This window comes from Anas acuta, chromosome 14, assembly GCF_963932015.1.
Source record: "Anas acuta chromosome 14, bAnaAcu1.1, whole genome shotgun sequence".
In the NCBI taxonomy this organism is placed as follows: domain Eukaryota; kingdom Metazoa; phylum Chordata; class Aves; order Anseriformes; family Anatidae; genus Anas; species Anas acuta.
Window position 1 is genome coordinate 3991089 of NC_088992.1, and position 12497 is coordinate 4003585.

Here is a 12497-nt window from a genome sequence, read left to right on the forward strand (position 1 = left end):
AAGAACTGAAGTTTTTTTTTTTTTTTTTTTTTTGTCTTTAATATCAATGTTCTACCAGTGAGTTAACACCTGGTAACTTCAAATATTTTAATATTTTTAATATATATTTTTAGCTTTAATTATCTTTTTAGTACTTAAATATCTTTTTAGTGAGTTAATACCAAGTATATTTAAATATTAAAATATTTAAATATTTTTTAGTTTTGTTTAATTTAATTTCTCTCACAGACTTCAGTCATTTTATTAAATTTTTTCTTGAAGAAGGGTAAGAAAGGAGACCATGAATCTCCCTGACATTTGCACAAACAACTGGGTTGGCATTCCCATCAACCCAACACCTTGCTGTGTACATACAGCAGCCCTGTTACAATCCTGGTGAGCTTCTGAGGTGTGTAAAAGCGGAGATGAATCTCATTAGACTTGAGTCAGGCTGCAGGGGTATTTTACTGGGCTGCTACAGAGGTGGATGAGGTCCAGCAGTCTGTCGCATCTATCCCAAATGCAGACAGAAGATGACACTTTCTTGTCAAGAGGATACCTGGACCATTACCGCGCTTTCCCAATTACCACAGGGCCCTCTGAAGGCAATATATATTTATTTATTTATTTATTAAAAGCAGCCTGATTCTTGCTGAATCCTAGCCCAAAATTCATGATCCATAAGAGCGTGTGGAATGGAGAAAAAAAAAAAAATGCCAACACATGATAGTAATTTCCAAAGCTTCTCTCTGACATGATTTAACAACAGTTTGCTACCAACGTCAGCCTCTGCTTTAATAGACCTGATGTGTCATTTATGTTATTCTTGCCACCCACACATTTTCTGTAAAACATGAGGAATATTCATTTTGCTGTTCACTTCAGTGACAGCAGGAGAATGCCCTAAACAGTGTCTGGCATGTATCAGTCTAGTCTTGGAGACAAATATATAAGAAAAGCAGCCTCTAGATTTAGAGTCTGTAATATAGGCCTGTAAAACTTGCCAGTGGTACACTACCATGCAATGGAGCTGCAGGATCCTCCCAGTATCACAATAAATAACCAGAATATGTTACAGAAATTTTCTCTGCAAAGCGCCCAGTTACTTGTTACCTTAATAAAATTGTTTACTGGTCATTTACTGTTAATTATGTATGCCTTAAGCTAACCATCAATAGAAAGAAGTTTTTAAAACTTTAAAGAGACAATCTAACAGTATTTAAGAAGCATGAGCTCCCACATCTGAAGTGTTACTGAATCTAGACAAATTTTAAGCTGAAAAATGAGCTGCAAAAGATTCTAACAGCACGGGTTGGGTTTTCATGCTAACTGGTGTAAGCAAGGTTTACTTGGTTATGAAATTACCTGTAGGGTTGTGGTTTCTGTGCTAGGAACATACCTGACACACATGCAGTCATCATCAAGCAAATGCACAAAAATAAAAAATAAAATAAAAAGGATTTCACACTTACTTGCCACCTTGAGATAAATAGCAGAACTGAACTCGTTGCAAAGGGAGCCTGAAAGCTGCAGCAATAAAATTGAAAGAGTTGGGCAATTGCTCATATTTATTGAAAGTGTAAAAAAAGATTAATTTTCTGAATAATGAATTCTAAACATAAGCATCCATTTCTACTATTGTAGTCCAATAAAAGTAAATTAAACAGCAGCATAATTGATGGCTTTTCCTTGTGAGATAACATTCACAAATGAGGCTATGGAAATGAATCAAACTGTAAGTGCAGATCACATTGTTTACACAGAACGGGGAAAACCATCAGCCAAGTGTGAACAGACTGTGTGGCAGCAATAGAAAAAAAAAAGAAAAAGTAAACTTTGAAACTTTACCTCACTCCTCTTACCTTAAAAAAAATAAAAATAAAAATAAAAATAAAAAAGCACTTTCATTGTACTTTCATTCTTTGTTAGTTTTTCTTAGTCTTAAAAGGTGAGGAATGATATTGTAAGCTAGTGGCAGCCAAATGAAAAAAAAAGAAAAAAAACTTTCATGATGAGAAAGTTTCAAACATTGACAAGTCTCTGTCAGCTCTATATACAAATGGATTTTAAAAACAGGCTGTTTCTTTGTGCTGAACAGCCAGATGAGTCACTGATAGATGGAGGAGTTTGTAGTGCAGCAGACATGAAAACTGTTCCTTATTATAAACCAATATAGGAAATTGCATACAGAAAACCTATATTTAAAGACAGACACACAAAAGAGTTTAATGAAGATGTTTTTGCAGTCTCACTTCAGCCTCCTCAGGCACAGGCATTTCCCTACTCCTCCCAGCATTGCAGAGAAACACAGACATACAGTCAGTGACAGAAACCCACTTCTGGGGGCTCCACTCCTGATCTCTGAACCCTGAGTGTGTGTGTATGTGTATATATATGTGTACATGCACACACACACACACAATATATGTATTTCACCCAGAGACAGAGGGAATGTGTGCAATTAAGTATGTGTAATAATTATATGCAAAATTATATATAGATAACATAAACTACTTTCTGACTTGTTATCTAACCTGCATATAAAGGAGACAGGGACTTTCAAACAAGGTCCCTATCCTCTACACAGCTGGACTACAAGGTTTGCACAGAATGTGGCAGAGCCTTAAGATGTTCCCTTAAGGTGCTGCTTAACTTTGCAAATCAATGCTCTCAAATTGGAAGTTAACCATTCTTGCACCTGTTCCCCTCCCCCCCCCCCCCAAAAAAAAAAAAAAATCCACCAAAGAAAGTCCCAAACTTCACATGCGTGTCCCAGTCAGCTATTCTTTGACTTCATGAGATGAAATCCAAGCTCTCACTGATGCATGAGGGTTGTAGACAACATCAGAATTTTTGGTCTTTTCTTGGGGGGGATGGGGAAGGAGTTGCCCCTTGTGTAAAGTCTGTTAGCTGAATGCCAAGCACACAAGCACATGGCTATGCTTGTTTTTTTCCTCCTACTGTAGTGTTGGGAATCAGATGCAGCAAAGGCACAAATGATCTCTCAATTTCTCACAGAAAATCTCAGATGACCTCAGAGATGTGCTACAAGCACAATGCTTATGTTTTTTAGATAAGGCTAGTCTGATCACCCTTTTCAAGGCAACTAAGTTTTAGAAATATGCCAGCGCTTATTTGTCTCTTCCAAAACACCTAATATAGAGGATATTCTGGCATAAGGCTTTTCTGGATGTCACACAAAAGCAATAGCAAGAGCTGAAGCTGAAATTATGAGCTAAGTAAAAACAAAAATAGATTCATACAATATCAAAATACGTGTTTTCCCTTATATGGTTAATTCTCTCCCTTGACATATTAGAAGCTAACTCTGAAATCAATAAACCAAAACATCTCAGAGTAAATTACGTGCAAGTAAAAGAGAATCCGATTCAAAGATTTTTTTTCTCCACAACATAAGCTAATAAATGAAACAGCTACACAAAGTAATAAAGAGGAAATATTTCTAATTTATGCAATGTTACAAAAGCTATATCCATCAAGTTTCTCTGGGGAAATGGACTGTATTAATAGATCCCCTTCAAATCTAGCCAAGAAGGAAATTAAAACTGGCTTAAATTAGAAATCAAAACCCTCACTATAACAATGAAAAAAGGATTGCTGAACAACAGACAAAAAAAAAAAAATAAAGAAAAGAAAAAAATAAAAGAAAAAAATTCAAAAAGCCCAAGAGCTAACTGTAAGACTGACCTAGCAAAACTGTTTTGTGAACATGCATGTTAGAAGAACAGCTCTGTACAGGAAACAGGAAACAGGAAAAAAAAAGTCACCACAGCATTATGTAGTTCCCACTTTTAAATGTATTTCTGAATCCTGAAGATATCACTCAACTCTGTTTCTTTAAAGAATAATTATTGCATTACTACTATATATTATATATGTATCTGTGTGTGTATATATATATATATATATATATATATTTAGTTAGTTAGTTTTGATGCTTCATTGACAGGACAAAGAGCAACTATCCAAATTGCAACCTGACTCTGGCACAGGCAGAAATATAAGTCTGACTTCACACATAACCTTCACATTAGCAGAGTTTATCACAGCTAACTGAGCTCAGTCCTTTTCAAGGACACTAAAACCTTCAGCTGCTGAACAGTTTGAAATGTGGCAAGTCCTCAGCAAGAACTACTATGCTATACCAATCTGCCCTTGTAGACCTCTCTGCTTGTTAAGGGAGACACAGAAACTCTTCTTAAGCCAAAAGCAGAGTTCATTGCACAAAAACAAACAAACAAACAAACAAATAGCTGTGAAAAAAAAAAAAAAAGTAAAACAAACAAAAACCTAACAATTTCTCATAATTTCTCTCACACCATGAGATCCTTGGTGCAAAGGTTTTTTTTTTTATCTGTGGGGCTGTTTTGGGGGGGGTGAGGGTGGTGGAAATGGGGCTGGCTTGTTTTACTTAAAAAAAAAAAAAAAAAAAAAAAAAAAGGCATAATTGAAATGGCTTGTAGGCGATAGTGTTAGATGTCCTAGAAAGTTTGTAAAGATTTGCAAAATCTCCTGCATATGTAAAACTAGGGAAAAGAGAGGACCATGCAATCAGAAAAAGCATTTACCAGCTCAAAGTCTGAGGGAGCATCTTTAAAGGCAAAGAACTAAAAAGAAAAACTGTTTACTGTACTATGCTATTGTTAAGAGTCACAGTAAAGAAAAACAGACAAAGAAAACAATGAGAAGATAAAAGCAAATAGGTATTCTCAAAAGAATAGTAAAAATAAAAGTTGAACTTCCCTTAGAAGCAATATCTTAAAAGTATTCCTCTCCTAAAAGCTCCAAAGATCTCCTATCCCTGCAAACTCATAGACACTAATGACACTCTTGTCATTGCAAAACCTGAACACTATGTAATATGTTTGTCTGGATTTTGAAGACGATGGAAAGAAGAGAAAGCCATCCTTAGTGTAAAATACAGCTCAAAGTACACCTGATTTTTCAAACAATGCTAAACAGACTTTGGTAGTGGAGAATAGTGAGGGAAAAGAGGACAGTGGCTAAATTCAAAAGTCCCCAAATACTGATTTCTTTAATATTTGCCTAGAAGTTTAAGAGACCTTTCAAAGTGTTTAAAAGACTATAAAAATAAGCAGGTTTTCTACATGACTTCTTCAACCATCTTGTTACTACGTACTTTCACTGAACATTGAAGATTTTCTATGTACTTGCTAATTGAATCTTTGTACTATCATGCTCAATTACTCCTCTCAGTGGTCTTCTGTCCGTCTCCCACATCTACATTATGCCTGCCAAACAGATAGTTCCAAAACCAGCTGTTAAGTGTAATGAAAAAAAAAAAAAAAAGCATATATTTGTTTTTGTATTCCAAGATTTTGATTGCATGCAGTATAAGTTTTAGCTCGAAATTTTAGGGCTTTTTATAATCACTGCAGATGTTATATTCAGTGCAGATGGAACTCCCTACTCAAAATCAAACCAGTCCAGCACACTGTGATAAAACAGAACTGCTGCAGAGTATGGAAGGAAACAAGCTTTCAAAACCTATTTTTTCTTGCAACTGCTCTCTCACACACCTTTATCTTCACCCTCCAGAGAAAACAGTTCCACTGCATTGGGGCTGCCTTGACAGCCAGCAGTGTACTACTGCCGGCTGAGTGAGAATTTAGAAAGGAACTAGTTCAAATTCAAACAACTTCTACAGAGTGCATCTGGAATTATACCATCCAGGCCAAACAACTGGATTGTTCATTAAAATCATCTGATTGCCATGCACTTATCTTTGTGCTCGCAACAAAAGAAAGAAAGAGAAAGAAGAGCTGCTTTTTTCAGTCCTTTGTACTATCATCTCTTTCTATTAGAGTCTGCCTATTGGACAGAGATTTTGCCGTGATTGGTTTCTTTGACATGTATTTCTATTGCTTTTCATCTGAAAGGAGAAGGTGTCTAAAAATTAAGCGAATTGTTCATTAAATAGCCACCCCTGCTTTGAGAAAAGGTTATTCTTTCTTTGGATTCTTTGATGCTGCGTTAATGATGCCTTTCCTTCCAGAGTCTTTGTGCATAAAAGGCAAGCTCTTGGAGAAAATTTTGGAAAATAAACCTTTTTCCTCCCATCCTTTCCATGGCAGTAATTTAAAAGATAACTGTTTTGAAGATAAAGTTGATTTCTGATAAAAGATCTACTCTTTAAAATGGGAGTCTGTTGCTGTTAGCAGATGATTGACATGAAAAAAAAAAAAGATCCAGCAGAAGGAATGTCCAGACTGGCAACAACAACAACAAAAAAAAACAGTAGTCATAAGTCAAAATGACTCCGCTGAAGTATTTCTGGGCTAGAACTGTTTTTGTTGTTTGTATTTCTATTGTGTTTAAACTATTTGTGCATTTAGATACAGCAGGAACATGTTATCTCACTTGAAATTATATTATAAAAGAGAGGAAGAGAGGAACCAGACAAAAGTCTCCTTTCTGCTATACCCTGTATGCAAAAGCCATCACCACACCCTACCAGACTGCAGGGGTGGGGGGGGGAAGAGAAGTGCCAAGTAAAGGAAACAACAAGGAAAAGAAATATAAGCCTAAAAAGAAAACAACAACAAAAAGCAAAAAGGAAACTCGATCAGGAGGTACTAATGTTAATAGGCTTGATAAGAGAAATATCACAAAGAACATGCTGTGTGCTGCCTGGGGAGATGTTTAACTTGTGTGTGGACCCTAGCACTAACTACGTACAAATTGTATGGTTTGTGTTTATTTCTTTTAGGAATAAATAAATAAATAAATTTAGATATATCCAGATTTCACAACCAATTTCAAAATAAAGCTTGCCATGGAATATATCTTTTTTGAAAGACAAACTACTTTGGATTATGCCATATATAATTAATATCTGGAACCCCCTCCCTCTAAAATATATATACATATTTGGTAGGATATTGAAAGTGACTGAAGGAATGGCTCTGCAGTGCTCAGCCACTGTCCCAACAACCTATAACTATCTGAAAGATTTGAGACCCCCACCGCTTGCACAGCTTCATGGTGACCAGCATACAGGATGTGTTCAAGCTCCTGTACAGGGGAGGATCTCCTTTGTTGGTGCAGAACCTTCTAGTCTGCTTCAACAGCAGCAGCTGAAGCCAGCACTGGGACAGATTCCTGGAGCGTTGCCTTTTATCAGCACCCTCTTCCTCTGGACATGAGTGTAGCTGGCTGCTGGTCTGCATCAACTTCTGTTCAATCTGTGGACATCTGGAGAGCACATCTGTTGCAGAAGACATGTACAGCTGGATGCCAACAGCATATCAAGGCAAGGGAGTCCCCAGAAGTCTCAAATATATGCTGAAAACCAGAAGAGAAAGGCCAATACTCATGAGGGTCCATATGCCAGTGCCACAAGGGACAAGATCAGATGTTTCTCATGCTCCTCTGGGGTCTCCCAGTCCTTCTCTCTCTCCCTGCTTCCTTTCAAACTACAGATACTGTCAGGATGACAGGGAGCCCACAGCTGCCTGTTGTCCTGAGATCTTCTAGATTGCAGACAGATAACTTATTTCATCTTTGTTCTGATGATCCTTTCCTCCAGGTGCTTGCGGGCAAGGGTGTTCCCAAAACAGGCACTGTGAGGATTGTCTAGAAGATGGTAGTCATTCCTGAGCCAGTAAATGAACCCCTCAAAGCATTCAGACAAACAGGATAGCAACTGGCTCAGGAATGACTACCACCTTGTCCTGAGTCACAAGCCCAGATACCACAGACATAGCTACTGATGAAAGGTATAGAAAAAGCTCTTGTACTTTCTTGTACTAGAAAGTTCTGAAAAACAAAAGATTTACAGTAAACCCAAAGTATAATTCCAAGAGGTGTTTGCAAAAATAATCAGCAGAGATGAGAATTTTTAATTGATGACATTTTTCTTACAAGAAGAAAATCATGGGAGAAAAATCCAGTACAAGGAGAGACAACTAAATCAATACAGCAGGCAGAACAGTCACAGGAAGATTATAATCAGATCTGTTCCTTTTTTGTGTTCTGTAAAGTCATTACACAAAACAGAAGCTTGAATGTAAAATTTCAACTAAAAATTTAGATTTTTTTTAAAGTATTTTTGCTGGATTTGTTTAAGCTAAAACCTTTACAACCCATCCATGATGGGGAATGAAAAAATTCTGCTTTCTCCCAGCTCTGTGAGTGTTTAACCTTGGAGCACAGTGTGATGAGCTTAGCTGCAGATGTCACTGTATGGTTCAATGTGGGAGAGATGTGAAGAAGAAAGATGAGCTACTGCAGTTCGCAGATCAGGTTATTTATGGTGAGAGGATCTAGAGGTAGCCTTGAGTATGAAGACCTGCATCCAACTGAGTGCATTTTTTCTGCAATTATAATCAATTAAATAATAAGATTATTGTGTCTTAATAGAACACTTTCCTTGTTCTGTCATACTCTAAGCAGTAAAACAAAATTAAGAATGTTAGCTATATATAAGTAAAAAAGAAATAGTGAAAATAGGAAAAAGCCATTTTAATTCTTGCAAAATTCAGCAGAATGAGGTATGCTCTAGGTTGTAGTAGTGTTCTTCTCAGATTTTCAGTACATTATTTCCATAAATATACAAGAAAAAGAAAACAGACTCATCCTGTGAAATTTGTGAAGTAACGAAGATTTAAGGCAAGAAGCTGGGTCACATCATACAAAGACAGTGTAGAAAAGGATAATGATATATTAAGATGTATAAACTGGATATTCCTCAGAAAACACAAGTAGTAATCATTTCATTTTACCCAGAATTATCCAGGGGTTAAAGTACTACTCTCAGTTGGTATTTATGTGTTGTTTTGTATCTTTTAATTATTTAGAATTAAAATTAAAAGGGTAAGATGTAGAAAACATGAACTACAATGAGCTGTTGAAGTAATTTGAATCAGATTGCCTGGAATAGAGAAGGCTTGAATGGAAGTGACATTAATCTAGAAACCTGACTTAAGAATCAGATCGTGAATATAGTGTGACAATGACATTTAGAAGTGATTTTGTAATAGCTCACCCCACCTTAGGTGAGTAAGGGACAGATTTGTGTGTCTCAATTGGATGTATGAAAAAAAATCACTCAAAAAGAATCCTGCAAAGATGCAGTGAAAGCAATAATTTTTTGAGAAGTGAAGGAAGAAAACTGCAGATGCACAAAGCTGATAACGATGCTTGTTCCACTAACAGTACCCAAGATAGGTCTCTTTTTACAATCAGAGAAACCTCACTAGCTTAAGATATAACATTGCACGAAAGTCAGACTTAACACTCTCTAGAGGCCATATTATCTTCTATACTTAGTTATCAACTAAGTGATCTGCATTTTTTGCAGTCCACACAACTTAGAAAGCAAGTAAAGGAGAAGTTTCAAAATATTCACTCTTAATATATGACACGTACATCACAACAGTCTGTCTGTAGCTCCACATAAACGTCCAATTTTAGATGTGCTAAGGAATCACAGAAAAAGTATATTATCATTAATCAGCTGATGATAAAGTTTCCTTATGAAATAATGAGACATAGGACAAGACATCTTTGTTATAATAATGTTTTATTACTGTATTTCTTTCTTCCTAAAGATCCTTAATATTATTCTGTCTCACAGTACTTTTTAAATATATTCATTAAGGGAATTAATCTAATATACACTTAGATAAAGGAGACAACTTATTGTCAAGATATTTCTATGTTTGTTTTTGCTACTTAAAAACAAGACTGAAAATCTTGATATGGGTTTGAAAACCAAGAGAAGTTATGTATGTTGTTATCATTGTTACAACTTTAATATTAATTAGTTTTAAAATCACACTTGTAAGGAAAAACAAACAAACAAAAAAAGGATTCAAAGGGAATCAGCCTTTTTAAGCTCAAAAATGAAAAAGTTAGCAAGTTACCTTGAATGAACCTGCATGCTTGCACAGATCAGTCAGATTTAAACTCTGGAAGGAAAATGAAAACCACACAACAAAACTGATATTTTCAGAAACGCTTGTTTAGAAAAGTAAGAATATTGCAATGAATTCAGCAACATTTCAGGTACTCAGACAGCACTAACAGAGGTAATTGAACGATAAACAGCAGTTGGACAGGACATGAGGAACAGCTGAGACTTACCCTCCCTTTCTGCTATTCAAGATGAAATTCAGCTGTAAACTGAGAGGGTTAATTTCTCTTCAGACTGGAGTCTATGGCAGAAGTTATCAGGCTGCTCCTTGACTTCCATCAACCCTGGAAATAGAGGAAAGCGTACATTTTGGGGAAAGGTTACCTGATTTTCTCTGACAGTTCAAGGAAATAATGAGCCCGGAAAACTTCTCAGCTTATAAAATAAAATAATAAAATAAAAGAATATATAAAGCTAAACATCCCTAAATATAAGAAGGTGATGATGTCTGCTGTGTTATAGGCAGGGATTGAGGCTTAAGGGTCTGAGCATCAACTGACTTTCACGTAATTTGCTTGATGCTTGTCCTGTCTGCAGCTGCAGAACGACGCCAGCATGAGCATTCCAGGGTTTCTCTCCTTTCCTGACAGGTGTCAGTGTATTACAGACATAAAGGTAGCTCACGGGACATTTTCTGTTTATCTTATATCTAGCAAGTAACAGAGCATACAAGGAAAGCTCAATCACTTTTTATTTTCAATAATCATACTGCCTTTGCCAGGGGACATTGGCTCAGTTATTTGCACATGAGCACAAACCCACACAACTGCTCCCTCTGATGCAGCGGCATTTTGGCTCTGCTGTTGGCTCCAGGTGAGTGGTGCAGTACAGTTTTTGCTTCCCTCCAGTGTGTTATCCAAGAGAAGGGAAACTACAGGAAAGGGGAGGATATTCACTCAGTGGTCCAAGGAGGATCTTGTTTTAACAACCGATTAGTATTGCTGTGCCATTGCATTTCTCATTAATATCCCTTTCTTGAAGCTAGGTACAATTTGCACCATGTTTTCCACTTGTTTGAGCTTCAAGCTGTCGCTCAAAAAATTAATTTTAGCTGGGTTCATCTTTCCATCACAATCTTTTTTTGTCACAGTGGTTGATTAATTCTATGTCATTGTTTGCTCCGTTACAAGATTAATTGCAGGATGAGAGAATATATGACATTCTGGTGAGAATATATCAAGTTATAATAATTCCTCAATGCTGCAAAACAGCTTTTTTCCTTATCTAAATTCAAGCAAAATGCAAGTAGTGGAGTGATACTGGTTTGGTCTGTACTGGATAAATATCATTGATAGAAGGTAAGGCCTTCTTTGGTGTTTTGGTCAAGGTTTGCTACCATACTGTTCATTCCCTCCACCTCCGTTAAGCAAAGACCTTAACCTCTGCACTGTATCTCCTGAGCTCTTGAAAGAGACAAGGTATTAGAGCCCAGATAGACTGATAACAACAGACAACTGAATGGAAATTTCTAACATTAAGAACAAGTCTACAGTCAAGGCAAACACTTGGAACAGTCAAAACACATATCTAGTGATACATCACAGAACAGCCACTGATAATCTGCATATTTCCTGGTAGGGAACACTGTGGCTGGGGTTTTCCTCAGGTGAGGCTTGTCCCTTTCCAATCCATGTGAGCTGACACCTCTGGTTTTAATGCACTCAAGATGCAATTCATGTATCTGAAGAAAGGACAGGGAGGGGTCTTTGGGACACTCTTTCTTTAGTATGAAATGGCATAAGATAAACAGCACGTTTTATCTAACCCTTCATTGGCTTACATTATAGTATACACTTATTTCCTCATGTAGCTGCTTTGCAAAGCGCATTTGCAATGCTGTACTTCTGCTTGCAATGTATGATGTAGTCACACATCTCTGTGAACTTTATTTGTACAGATTTTATTCAATTTATTCCACCTAATAATTTGAAGTTATGGAATAAATATTATCAACGAGTTAGACAACTGACTTGGTATTTCACCACTGGTATTTCATCTAAGTTTTAATGTATTTTCCCTGTTCTTCACTTTGCCCCATTGTATGGAGAAATAAAAGTTTTTTTCCAGAAATGCCTATGCTCCCCTGGTGCATAACATTGTAAAGGCTTATTCCCTTCTGTCTCAAAGCCAAGGAGAACGTTCTCTCCAGTTTCAATGAGAGACAGCTTAGGCACTGCTTGTTAAATTACTTTTATTAATAAAGCTAAATGAATTGCTTTGCATCATAATAAATTGAGGCATCCAAGCCAAAAAGACAGAACACTGCACAAATACAATACTGTTTCATACCATTCGTAATCTGTGAGATTTTTACTGAGTTAAATCAATAAATATAATAGTACAGTATTAACTTTCCTATAAGTCTTGCTCCCAGATTTTGAATCCCATATTTCTTATTCCCTTCCTCTTCTCTTTTTTCTCTTCCATACCAAAACAGGTTTTGACCTTGCACCTTTTTGCCACTATTGCATTGCACAGTTCTATTGAAAAGTAAAAAAATTAAAGCCTGTGCTGTAACAACATAGTGAAGCTAAGAAATATGGAAAAAATATAAAATGAA

General features: G+C 36.4%; 1 protein-coding gene across 1 annotated transcript in view; it reads right to left on the reverse strand.

Annotated features, from left to right (window-relative positions):
- TRPC7 (transient receptor potential cation channel subfamily C member 7) overlaps positions 1–10041 on the reverse strand; it is a 91222-nt gene extending 81181 nt beyond the window's left edge. The window contains exon 1 of the mRNA XM_068698292.1: positions 9888–10041. Within this exon, the coding sequence (XP_068554393.1) occupies positions 9888–9904 (17 nt within the window). The 5' untranslated portion in view covers positions 9905–10041. The remainder of the gene's footprint in view (positions 1–9887) is intronic.
- Between the last annotated feature and the right edge of the window lie 2456 nt (positions 10042–12497).